Below are 13,752 nucleotides of genomic sequence, written 5' to 3' on the forward strand. Positions count from 1 at the left end.
ACCAATAATTTAGACCAAACCAAACTAAAATCTTTACCCCTATTGCTATGATTGGAAGTTAGGGTAAGCAAATCCCCCAGTCTTAAAGTGATTGGAGGGATCAAAGCTCTAGACATTTTTGATTGGAGCATTCATATATTCTTTTTCATTTTTATCAAAATAAGTTAAATTAAATGCAAATTTAACTACAAAAAGTACACAAAAAGTCTTTGTGGGCAGACTATATCTTGGAATATATAATGACAGGCCTTTTGCCCCCACTTCCGCTTATAGTGTTGTTTCCAAATGAGATAGGTAACCTGCACAGCTAGAATTAGCACCTCTAACAAAACCCATAATTGATATGGCAAAGGATTATAATTCTATTTCTTTCCATATATATTCATCATATAAAACAAAAGAATTCTTGTCCGCCAAAGAACCCGCATAACTTTTCCCCTTTTGGTCCAATGGCTATTCCATCTATTGAAGAGTTAAGACTCCACAACAAGTTGAAAAAGTCAGTGGAAAATATCTTTAATAATCAAATAATAAGAAAAAAGAAAATAACTTTAAAAAATCTTGATCTTTTTTCAAAAGAAAAGAGAGGCTCACCATACTATTATTCATGAATTTTTTGGACATATATATTAGTAGAAAATTATATATGTTTTTTTTCCCATAGTTAAATTTGGATAAAACCTTTATAACTTGCTTTTTACTTTCAATTATTTATACCTTTTTCAAATTTTTTTTTAAAATAAAAATCTTAGTTTAATATTTATCATTTAAAATAATATTTTAAAAGTAAAAAATAAAAAATGAAAATGGCAACAGAGTAAATCCCAGGCTCATTATGGGCTACTTTTTGTTGGGTCATTTTGGAGCTTGAGATTGTTAAACCCAGAAACCCTAATGTTGGGCCAATTCCCAGACAACACAAATATTTGAAGCCCAAAGTTTTGATTTGGTCTCTTCTCTAAGCCCAATATATCTATAATTTGGACTCTGTTAAAGCCCAAAGGAAATATAGAAAGCAGATTCTTACAACCGAAACAAAGACCCCATAACGCTTGCAAAAAAGGGGAGCAGAAGCACTGCCACAGTGGTTTTGCACGTTTTCGTAGATTCAGACAGGAAAACTAAGTTTTGGGTCTTTAGAGAGGGACAGTAAGAGCAACAATGGAGGTGGAATTGAAAGAGATGCTTGACGATCTCCAGTCTTTAAGACAATCATTATCTGATCCTACTCTTCATGCTTCAATTGACAAGGTACTCTTTTCAATCTGAGAATACTTGCATTCATGTTTAATACTATATAGACGGGTTTATACGATGCTTTTTAGACAATTGGGGGATCTAGAAAGTTTGTAGCTTTATTGTGTTTTGTACTTGTTGAATTATGAAAAATAAGATTCATTTGGATTCCGGGTTGATCTTTGTTGATCTATCAGTTGCCTAGTTTGCTATTTTTATGTATTAATTGGGTCGTGAAGAGAAAGTTGTCGAGTTAATTTGCTAATTTTTGCATTTGAATGCCTTTTTTCTTTTATTTTAATAGTATTATCTTCCAGTGAAAATTGGTAGTGTATCTATGTTCCTTTAGCCAATGACTAGATTCTGTTAGCGTATAGTTCAAATTAATGTTTCTGTGAAATGTAACTTATTTTAACATACCGGAAAAGATTAAAATTTTGGAATAAAGGACAATAGCAAATGTTTTAGTTATGAGGATAGAGAAATTCGTTTTTAACATATATGAGGCCTTGTACTTTGGTTATAACTTGTTTCATATGTTTTTCAGTTGCAATCGCGTGTTGACCATCTTACTCATCTAGCTAAATCTGTACCTGTTCGACGATCAAAAGTCAAGGTTTTTGTTCTCATGTACTTTTTTCTTGCCTTTTATTTTTCCAGTTTCTTATCTGCATTCTTCTGGTTATGTTTGTGATTGTAATACTAATGCATGTTTAAATAATCTCATGGCAGGATATGAGTGCTGAGGTGGTTGACAGCAATCCTTACAGTAGGCTTATGGCACTTCAACGAATGGGTATCGTGGAGAACTATGAAAGGATCCGGGAGTTCTCAGTTGCCATTGTTGTCTGTATTTGTCTCCTGCTTTCTAGATCTCTTTTCAGCAAAGCCTTGCCGAGCACATGCTATTAGTTCCATAACTTTGCTGTAGATTGATAATTCTTATTATCCTGATTCAGTCCTCATTGGTAATCTTCTTGAACTTGCAGGGTATTGGTGGTGTTGGCAGTGTTGCAGCTGAGATGCTAACAAGGTGTGGCATAGGTCGCCTTTTGTTATATGATTATGATAAAGTGGAGTTAGCTAACATGAATAGGCTATTCTTTCGCCCAGAGCAGGTGAGTATTCATACGCTTTTCTATATTATTTCGTGTTGACTACTAGCTGGAAAATGACATGTTTTCGTCAAACAGTAAGTCAAGTATTTCTTTAAAGTAAACAATGTTATTGAAGTGTCACTATATTTTTCTCCGCAACTGCAGTTTTTGCATTGATATAAAGCAGAAGCTTGGATTTCTGCCTTAATTTGAATAACTTGACTTTCAAATTTTCTTTTTCGATCAAGGTTGGTATGACAAAGACTGATGCTGCTGTTCAGACCCTGTTAGACATAAATCCTGATGTTGTGCTTGAGGTAAGCATTTTTCATGAACGCACCCTTTGATTTTTCTCAAAAGGTTAAGGCGTGAGTGGGTTTTCGAGTAGATCATATGTTTCAAGTCTTACAGAAAAAGAAAAAAAAAACAAAGTTGAGGTGGTGTGAAGTTGGAGTGTTTCACATAAATTTTATTTTCCTGTATCTTCATTACATATGTGAAGTTGGTCCTTGTCTAGAGTTTGTTGACTACTTTTTAAAGGGGCTGACCTGCTTTGTTGCGTTCTTGATTCTTATACATGCTAAATTGGTTTAGAGGGAAGAGATGTCATAACCTTCATAATCCTTTTGTATTTATAGTGAAATGAAAGACATAACTTCATAATCCTCATATCATCTTACAGGCTTTATCTTTTCTTTATAGTACTATTTGGTGTCTAATCTGATATCCATTCCAGAATTTTTTTAAATGATGAAAACATTATGATATTTTTATAATTGCAAACAATTTTATAATTGTAAACAATCAAATTAGATCATCACTGAGCATTTTTAGAACTTATCACATTTATTAATTCATTTTTTCAGAGCTATACACTGAACATCACAACTGTACAAGGCTTTGAAACATTCATGTCAAGCTTAAGAAATAAAACATTTTGCCCAAGTAAAGAAGGTAGCGGAGTGGATCTTGTTTTAAGCTGTGTAGACAATTACGAAGCAAGGATGGTGGTCAACCAGGTAACTTGACTTTTACATCTGACACGCATATTTTTCCTAGAGGCCTAAGTTGATAGATGCCGAGTTTGATGACCTTCTTGTATATGAACTGTTTACCATTTTCAATATTGGATTCTGTATCTGATTTTTTTGTGTATGTACAGGCATGCAATGAGTTGAATCAAACATGGATGGAGTCTGGTAAGCAACTTAGTTTTCATTACTTCACTAGTAACCGAGTTAATTGAACACATTGGTAGAAGTACAATATTGTAAGAAGTGCCTTCTATTATTTTTATGTTTCAATAAGATGCACAATATTCCTTTTGAGATGCCTGATAATCCTGTGAAATTAATAGCCTTGTTACCTTGATCCAAAGCCTCAAGAAGCTTGATCTCATGCACTTCCACTGTAATTGATTAAACTACGAGATGTTTAAGGAATCATATGGAGTGTTGAGTACTACATTGATTCGATAGTCTTATAATGGCATTAAAATTATTAGTAGGCTTTGACTTATCACTGGCACTTAAGCTAATGTATGATGACTATGGTGGGATACCTCTTCATGTGTCCATTTAACTTTTAGTGGTTTGCATGCCACTGCATAATTATAGCTATGTTGCACTTCAGCCAAAAATATGCTGAGAAGATACCAAGTAAAGTTATAAAACTGTGCTTGGTTTGCCCCTCCGTTGCTTCTGATTACTAAAAAGAGGAAAATTTGGGACAGGTGTATCTGAGGATGCAGTTTCAGGTCATATACAGTTGCTGATTCCTGGAGAAACTGCTTGTTTTGCATGTGCACCTCCTTTGGTATATTCATCCATTAATCTATGATATTAGCTTAATATAGATGTAAAATCTCTAGTGCATGTTTGTGTACAGTTAAGTTATATAATCAAGAATGTGAAATAGGAATATTGCATTTTATTCTTTTGTAGGTTGTGGCATCTGGAGTGGATGAACGAACACTCAAACGTGAAGGGGTTTGTGCCGCATCTTTGCCAACTACCATGGTAAGCTTTTGTTCTTTCTAGTTCCTTTAGCTTTTTCTCGTCTCTAGGATGCATGCATCCACATACAAACATACAGACATGAATGCATCCATCTTACATAACACACACACACACACACACATGCATACATACACGGATGCATCCATGCTTGCATGAATACCTGTGTGCATGTGCATGTATAATTCTTTATGTGTATGCATGAATATGTGACTGCACATGTGATGGTGTGTCCTTTCAGCATGTACTATTTGGTACTTAAATCATTAAATTGTATTTTAGCTTGTGTATTACCAAGAACCATTAAGTTCTCAATACACTGTTTGGTACATTAAAATATTTTTTTTCCTGCTTTTCCTAACATGGAGTATATGAACTAACTTTTCAGGGAGTTGTTGCTGGGCTTCTTGTCCAAAATACGCTTAAGTTCTTATTGAAATTTGGACACGTTTCTCCCTACTTGGTAAGTCCTACATCAACTCTTCCTCCCTCTTTCCATCTCTGTATGGGTGTCTGTAGTGTAATCCTTGCTTTGTGTTCCTCTATAATAGCCCGAGGGAAGATAGACCTAACTAATTCTATTAGAAGGTTGCTTGTGATGTGTACTTACGCAGACTTCTTGTGAAATTAATGGCTTCATGTGTTTATACTTGGTTTTTGATAGAGTTTGGCTTTCTTGCTTGATCGTAGGGATACAGTTCTCTTAAAGATTACTTCCCAACTATGGCAATGAAGCCAAATCCCCAATGTTCAAATGCTGCCTGTCTGGAGCGGCAGGTAAGAGATATTTTTTTGTCTGTCATTCAGGTCATTTGGTTTTTCTTCTAATGCTAGAATGGATTGTTGCTTTGCAGAAAGAATACATTCTTGCAAAGCCAGCTAGGGATGCTGAGGCTAAAGCCAAGATGGAGGCTGAAGCATCAACCGCAGCAGCAGATTTGCCACTTCATGCTGATAATGAATGGAACATAAGGTACAAACTGCAACTCTGGGAGAGGGACTGGTGCATGTTATCATAGTCTTGGACTCAAACTCTGAAAAGCAGTACACTCTTTTTTTCCCATTTTTTTTTGGTTGGTGTAGTTATATTTATATTGACATTCAATAAAATTTGCAAATTATATAATGATTGACTGACATTTAGGTCAAAAGGAACCACTTTCTCCAATGTTAAAACATGTCATCGGTGTTGGCATATGTTGTTATCCTGAATCATATCATTATATAGTTTTACTTTGGGAAATTAGCCAGTTTATGCATCTTTTGTTTTGTTTTTGCAGCGTTGTCGATGATAGTGGGCTGGAGAGCACAGGTGGCACAAGTTCAGGTGTCCTTTTGTTTTATACTCTTGATTGACAATTCCTCTAGTTGTGAATTACTGATTTTCCTTTCATATCTGATTGCATTATTTTCTCATAAAGTTCTGGTTAATATATGAATAGAGGTCTTCTAAACAAAAATTTGAGAGAATTACTATGTTATTCCTGTTACTTCCCATTTAATTCACCAACAGAACATTGGAATTTGGGCTGTTCAAAGGATAAAGTTTGCATACGGAATTAAAAACTGTAGCTGTCTTAGTTGCTCATTTGAGTGCAGCGAATAGTGCACGCTTGCAGTTCTCAACCGATTTATAAGGATTACATCTCTACCAGAACCTCATTGCATACTGTTTTTCTTCGACCTTTTAGACAGCATTGTTGCGGGGCCATTTTATACAAAACTGCAACCACAGCACTCTGGTGCCCCATAAATTGATTTCATGATCTGTTCCTTTTTCCATTCTGGTATGCTTTCATTTGATCATTGATGCAGAGTCACTGTTATGTGAAAGTTTTTAACTGTCCCATTTGTGAACCACTCCTGTTTGATCTCAATATTTCATTTGCCTAATCTATTTTCCTCTCTATGCTTTCAGATGCTCTTCCAGAAGGTCTCATTCATGAGCTCCCAAGTGCAGATGAATTTCAAAAGCCCCCTGCATCTGAAGCCTTGGATACTGGTATTGTTGACCTTGAAGATCTACGGAGGCAACTTGAAGCCCTGAATGCTGATTAATGTCCCAATACAGCTTTTGTTTTTGCAAATTAGGAACATTTTAAGAGTCCATCATAACCAATGCCCTTTTTTTTTGGGGGGGGGGAAGGGAAATAAAGCAGTTCTTGGGGTCCAATATTCAAGCAAATGATCCAGCCATTCAGAAATATGTATACTTCGTAGGGTTAACTAAGAAATTTTCATTTTCATACAATATAATTTATATTTGAATTAATGCGAGGCTTGCCCCAAAGCATTCTGTGCTTCAGTGGATCAATTGTTCCAGTCTCAACTCTCAGGTAATCGGCATCCTATGTTATGTGCTAAGGTGTTACTCAACCATTGGCCCAATGGCTTGTGTATCGTGATTTACGCCAATTTTGTAGAACGTCTTTAGATAGTTTAGAAAGCAAAGTAATAATTCACAATAGAACTCCCCAGCTTTCGCAAATCATGCATCCAAGGTCCAATTCCGAAAGCTTAAATTCTAGAATATAGGACATGACTTGAACTAATCAGGTTGATCAGCACAACCGTTAAATGACAGACAAAAAAAAAACAAATCAAAGCACACAATGCAGACTCTTTGAGTCGGGAGCCTCAAACTGATACTTGCACAACACTGAATATCTTAAAGTCCAGTCCGCAAGTTATAAGAGAGCTAGTAATTTTCCGTCTGACAAAATGAAAAATGGTACAAGAATCCAAGTCTAGGGCTCTTTGAACTTCAGCAAAATTTGGTCCATCTGTGGTTGATGTTTCCTAACCTGCAGAGAATAGAGATTCATGTGAGAAACTAGAGGCAAATGCAAATAAAGAACTCTAGATCCTATTCATGGATGGAAATAACACTAATATGAACTTGGCGAACAAGCATATTCCCATTATTAGACTCACTACATCATAAAACCTACATATCCATGAGGAAAGATGACAGGCACCTCCTTATGACAAACCGGACGTAGAACACATTGGCACATTTTTATGCAGAAAAACCATGTACTGTATAACTGTGGACCAAGGCTTACTTTAACACCAGCCATTGATAACAGCTTGTGCGAAGCAACATATGTAGTGTCCGTATTCAGTCTCTTCTCTACAAAATATATGACTTCCGAGACGCCTGACTGCAAGAAGGAAAAGCCAAATCCACATTAAGAGTCACCACTATGTGGATGACAGATTATTTGGTATGTGACATGCTTAGCAAGCATAGAAATAGAATTGACCTTTTTTTTTTCAAGAAGTATTAGAGGGAACATGGCACCAAACCTGAATGATTATCTTTGCACATTCATTGCAAGGAAACATGGTTACATACAGCCTCTGTAAAGATTACAATGAGATGAAAGATCCTCTCAGTGCCATTACTATTAAAGGATAACCGACAATGGTAACAGGAAATGAGCAGAAAATACAAATCATACTACAGAAGACAGAGTTTTGATCCTTGTTTAGCTTGGGGTTCATTGAAGGTTGAATCATATATGTTAAGTTCATATGAAAAAATATGAAGCATTCCCAGTTCACTATGTTTGCCTGGCAGACGGCTACAGGGAAATTTGAGTGTAACTGACCTGTCCAACTGCAGATGCATGATTCGTATTCAGGATAGCATTGACTTCAGCATGACAAACATACCTACAAGAGATGATCTGCGAGGTGAGTCAATCAATTTGCTAAAGTCAGGCATATGTATAAGCAACTAAATCATGCTGAAGGTGCAGAGCACAAAATTTGATTAATGCACTAGTCTGAAGACCATTAATAACAAGTCAAGTATATACAAACTAAACCAAAGAAGGAAACATACATTTACGCAGAAACATAAGGAATACTATTAAGTCATCAGCCACAAATCAAGAGTTAGAGTTGAGGAAAATACAGTACTCACGGATACTTTGTCTCCAATGGATTCCCAGATTTTGACATCTGAGACATAAATGCAGATATTTATTAGCAAGATTTTCCTTAACAATGTTGGAAGCTTATATTAACACGTACAAACCTTTGCCCAAGGAAGCTTGTCATCTGAACAACCTCTTGGAAATCCATTATACCCAATGCCTATCCAAGAAAAAGGTTACCATCCATAAGTAATGAATGCTTGGTTTTGGTGACTTAAGATTGAAACTTTAAGCAAAAAAGTTCTTTTTCCGATAGAAATTTAGCTGCTATCAATCTTACCAAGTATTATACCATTTTCGCTCACCAAGCATGCACCAACCTAAAATCAGTATAAAAGTCAGAGGTCTGAATTTCAACCCATCTCCAATTAGTTACACATATCAGTTGCCAAAATTAAGCACTTTGGAAAGTATAATTGTCATAATCTAATAAGTAAATTATAACCTCTAAACTAAAATCATGACCTGCCTGTTTGGGTCTTTGGACCTCTCAGCGGATAAAAATGCAATTGCCATAAAATAATCATCCCATGACAAATATCTGCACCCAAACCAAAGCGAATTAACTCAAGATTGTAAATGCATTACTAAAAATACGAAATATAATTCCAAAAACAAAAGAGCAACATATTTTACTGACCCTTTGCGTTTGGAGGTATCGAAAGGATCCTGACAGGGGCGATTCTTGGAAACGACGCCGTTTCTTGACGAATCGGCTCGAGAGGATTGTTTTTTAGGACTGGATAAGAATAAATGATAAGCAAAAGCGGAGGCTAAAGCACCAACGAAAGTGGCCGTAGAGACCAGAGCGACCTCTCGACTATTCATGGGTCCAGCGACGGAGGGTGAGGTGGTTTACTGCTGGAGAAAAAATGGCGAGAAATATTTTCTTCCGCGAGAAAATATTTTTTCTTAAGCTGAGCCGCCCAGAAAAGGAGCGGGAAAGTTGAGAAAGCGGGGAGAGTGAAGCACACGGGCTCTTCTCAGCGCGTCCGAGTTTCAAAATTTTCTCATTTTAATGATTTCTCTTTTTCTTTTTCATTGAACAATTAAAAAGAAGACGTCCACCTAACTAAGCTCGGTTTTAGTGTTACGGATCTAATATCATCTTATATCAATAATAAATTAGACGAATTTTGATATATAAATATAATTTTTTTATTTATTAAATATATTTTTTAAATTAAAAATATAAATTTATAACAAGTAATATTAGAATTGATCTAAATTTTCATTGATATGATATTCTCATTATAAATGTAAAGTTCGAAATAAACTTAAATCAATGTAAAGGTCTTTATCTTTTATGAGTAAAAAGTCACTCGTTGTATAATTAATTGGGTAAAATATTATAAATTTTACATCAAAAATAAATAAAATGTGTCTTGAGTATATAAACATGATTTTTTTTTATTTATCAAATATGTCTTTTAAATTAAAAATATAATGCCGTTACACATGATCCAACTTCTTCATTTAAATTAAATGATTTTTATTAATATTTCATTTTTTAAATATTTAAAAAAATTAAAATTAAATTACAAAATAATATTTTAAATATCATAATAATACCGAGCAAGTTGAGCCTGAAGGCAATTCTGAGGTTTCAGTTTCCAGAAGGATATGTGGGTGGGAACTTGACGATGGAGGATTTGGGTTTTGACTCAGCTCATGGTATCTCTGGAAAGAGGAGAGGAAGGTTTTTGCTAACCGTATTAGCGTTGCATCTTATTGTCTTTCTGTTTCTTCTTGGGTCTGTCTCATGTTTCTGTTTTTTTTCTGTTCCGAATGGTGATTGGAAGGTCAGGTTTTTTGCTGTTTCTTTTTGTAAGCTCAACAAAGATTTTTTGTATTGTGATGAGAGGGACCTTCTTTTGTACAGGAGTATTGGGAGAGTATACCTTTACGGGATACGGGCATTCTTACCAACATTCTTGATGCTTAGCTATGGCTGTCCGCCATGGCTCTTGTAAGGGGGAGTCTTTTCTCCTGATTTTTAATGAAATCTCTTTTTGCTTTTTTTTTTTTAAATATATTTTGTAATATTATAATTAAAATAATATATATTAAAATATTAATATTTATTTCAAAAGGGTTTATTGAAGCCTACTATTAGGAGTCACTATCATATCATTACTAATTGAAGCCTACTATAATCATTGAAAACCCTCTTGTTTGAAGACTTGACATGTCGTTCTTTGAACTTATACGTGATTAAGCGAGGAAGTTTTTAAGAAATTTTTTTTAAAGTATGTAATAAATTTTTAAATTTATTTTTTTTATAAAAATTGATTAAAGTAAAAAGTATATAAAATTATTTTTTAAATGATGAATAAAAATATAAGAAACGAAAATACCAAATAAAAGACGAAAGGTAATGAAATAGATTGTTGCGGGGATTTTTCTTTCTATTCATTTTACTTTGTTTTGCTTTTGACAAAGCAAAAATAACTCAGTAAACTATGACGCTGTCAAGTAAAAAGATCGTATCCCTTTTCCAAGTACACTACAAACTGCTTTGAGCTTGAAAGAGAAGAATAGAGATGTGGTTGATATTTACAAAGCTGACTGACTTTTTGCCAAGAAGGAGATGCTTATTTTAATGGTGGGTCTTGATGTTGCTAGTAAAACTACTATTTTGTATAATCTCAAGTTTGGTGGAAAAAAAAAAGCTAATGGCCACGCGTGGAAGATCGTTTTTGAAAAAAGAAGAGAGAGGATTAGATTATGGTGAGGATAATTTGACAAAAATATTATAAAAGAAAAATAACTTTCTCTCCATAAAAAAAAATATATATTTTTTCACGTCTTTTTTACAAATCAAACACCGTAAACATTTCATAGCCAATTAAAATGTAAGAAATCTTCCCTATTTACAGTGTAACAAACACCCCCTTAGTTCATGAAGTGAAAGTAATTTTCACCCGACAAAGAGAAAGTAAAAAAAAAAAAAATTTCCCTACTTATCCTTGACACTTCTCTTCCTATGTTATCTTATTCTTCTTCCTCCTTCCCCCACTCACCTGCACATTTTGATCAACTCTTCTTCTTTTTCTTCCTCGGTCAACTCTTCCTCTCCCTGTCACCAGCATCAGGGGTTACTTTTTTCAGTTAATATTTTTTTTTCTTTTTCATTCTCCAACATCAGGTGCTGCAGAGACGAGACTAGGGTACCAAAAATTGCAGCAATTAAAGCGGGGGTAGAAGCAGAATCCACCAAAGAAATCCAATCACACAACAAAAAAAAAAAAAAATCAAAGTGAATGATCAATTGTTATTTATTTAAAAAAAAAAAAGAAATCATTAGTTAAAGAAGTTCAAAGAATAAAAAAATAAAAAAATTTTGAATAATATTTTTTTATTCATATAATAATTCTAGGTATTATTATTTTTAATATTTACAAATTTAGGATAAAAATAAATATTTAATAATTTTACATATTTTAATAATTAATATTAAAATATTATATTATTTTTGTCATGTTATTATTTATTATTTTAAATAATAAAGTTGAAAAGTTAAAATTTAAATAAAAAAAGATAAAAGTTTATTCAACTTTCATACATAAAGGTAATATTCTAAATTTACATTATGCTCCCTATAAAATGCTTGTTAAATCAAACATTACAATATAATCTTCTCAATAATTACGTTCCCTACACTAATTACTTTCCCATATATTAAACGTTATAAAATTATTTTTTTAGTTATCATATACCCAACAATCACATTCTTATAAAAATACCAATCATTATCTTAAATTTTCACCTCGCCATTATTCCATTTGCATTTCAAATCCAATAAAACAAAAAAAAAAACTATTTGTATTATTACAATGCTTGTAATTTTATTGTAATGTCAACAAGGTAATTTTCCATTTAAGCAATTTTTGTCTATTTTTGATGAAAGCTTGATAAGTTGTACTAATAATTTATAGAAAATTTGGTATTTAAATATAACAATTGAGAGATTAGGAATTAGTACAAAAATTAATTGAAAAATTAGCAAAAGTTAAGTGATCGAATTTACCCTTAAAATTTTTTAAATGTTTTGATTTAAAAAAAATGATCTCATGTAAACGCTAGGTTTACATTGGAATCATTTACGTACATCCTTGTCTCCTTTGTTTAAGCTATATTTTGTACGACAATAGGACTAGATGGTTTATAATAACCTTCTTAAAACAACTCTTTGTCGAAAGGTGAGTTGCTCTAAAGTGACAATGTTAAAAAAATAATAATTTATATTTGATGCGTGTTTAGTATATAATATTTATATATAATCATTTTATTACAAAATCATTTTTATAATCTATATAAATAAAATTTTATTAAATTTTTTTAAACTATGAGCATATATTTTAAAAAAATTAATTTTTAAATTTGTTTATTAACGAAATGATAAATTCTAAAGAAGTAATAGTATTAAATTCAAATTGTCAACTTTACAATGGTTTGCTGTTGCTTTTGTTCAATAATAAATTGCACTTATATCTTGAATGTTCCATCTCTCAAATACAAGAAAGAATATTATATTATATATATTTATATTTACTTTTTTGCTGAAAGTTATAACATGAATGCATGCAACTTGTTCACAAAATCATAATAATAGACGATTAAATAAAAAGCTTGCACATGGGTTGATCTTTAAATTATCTTCACTTCAAGTACAAACTCAACATTCTTTTTGAGTAAAAAAACACAAAAAAGAGATGCATTATTTGAAAATTGTTTAGGATTTGTTTTTATCATAACTTAAAACTCTTAAATCCTAATGGTGGGAATTGGAAAGCTGGAACAGCAAGCGATCTGAACCAACAGATTTGGTGCTTTGACAAACGAATTTCTCCTATTTATGATCATGATGAGGATTTTGATGTATGCTACAAAAAACGATGACATTTTTTGATTGTTGTGAAGGAAATGAAGCCAAGTATGCCCAAACACAGCCTAAACAGCAAAGGGTACCCAACTCCAATCAGAGATGCAGATGAGGTTGTTCCAGCCCACCTGATGTAGAGTGGAGAAAGGTCTAGGGGAATAGGGCCCACCGGATGAACGGTCCAAGTGGTAGAGTCAGTATTCACAATCATGGTCAGGCTCACCAGTGTGTCCATCCCACGTGCCGATCTGCCCCGGGGGGCGTGGCCCCCTGCCCTGCTGAGTTTGAAAGTTGAGACCTTTTTGTACTGAGGGCCGACATCCCCAGGCCTACCATCAAAGCAATAATCCATCTCCAAATATCATACTTACTTATTTACTCAGAAAGTAAAAAGATTGGAAAATAAATTTTATTTGGAAATAAAAGGTCCCCTAATCCGCACCCCCCCCCCCCCCCTACTCACCCCCCAAACGCACGTGCGACTCTAATTATTACCCTTCCACCCCCCCTCCGTCCTCATCTCTCAAAAGGGAAGAAAAAGCTTTCATTAAAATATTGAAAATTGGTAGCAGTAA

General features: G+C 33.6%; 2 protein-coding genes across 3 annotated transcripts; one reads left to right on the forward strand and one right to left on the reverse strand.

The window, feature by feature from the left end:
• LOC18605105 (ubiquitin-like modifier-activating enzyme 5) lies at positions 1,047–6,658 on the forward strand. 2 transcript variants are annotated; one of them, XM_007037921.2, is made up of 14 exons: positions 1,047–1,251; positions 1,784–1,852; positions 1,969–2,082; positions 2,226–2,354; positions 2,582–2,650; positions 3,200–3,352; positions 3,496–3,532; positions 4,066–4,148; positions 4,277–4,351; positions 4,737–4,811; positions 5,039–5,125; positions 5,203–5,321; positions 5,629–5,675; positions 6,267–6,658. In XM_007037921.2, the coding sequence occupies exons 1-14, from the start codon at positions 1,162–1,164 to the stop codon at positions 6,404–6,406; spliced, it is 1,287 nt and encodes a 428-aa protein (XP_007037983.2). In that variant the 5' UTR covers positions 1,047–1,161; the 3' UTR covers positions 6,407–6,658. The 2 variants fall into 2 exon arrangements, with proteins under 2 accessions (XP_007037983.2, XP_017973784.1); XM_018118295.1 differs by lacking the exon at positions 1,047–1,251 and having other exon boundaries at positions 1,782–1,866.
• On the reverse strand, positions 6,754–9,279 carry LOC18605106 (deoxycytidylate deaminase). The gene is made up of 9 exons (XM_018118296.1): positions 8,933–9,279; positions 8,758–8,833; positions 8,573–8,612; positions 8,394–8,452; positions 8,280–8,317; positions 7,963–8,026; positions 7,658–7,711; positions 7,414–7,512; positions 6,754–7,152 (listed from the first exon to the last, which is right to left on the reverse strand). Exons 1-9 carry the CDS (start codon positions 9,118–9,120, stop codon positions 7,096–7,098), a joined length of 675 nt encoding a protein of 224 aa, XP_017973785.1. The 5' UTR covers positions 9,121–9,279; the 3' UTR covers positions 6,754–7,095.

This window comes from Theobroma cacao, chromosome 3 (genome assembly GCF_000208745.1).
Source record: "Theobroma cacao cultivar B97-61/B2 chromosome 3, Criollo_cocoa_genome_V2, whole genome shotgun sequence".
Taxonomy (NCBI): Eukaryota; Viridiplantae; Streptophyta; class Magnoliopsida; order Malvales; family Malvaceae; genus Theobroma; species Theobroma cacao.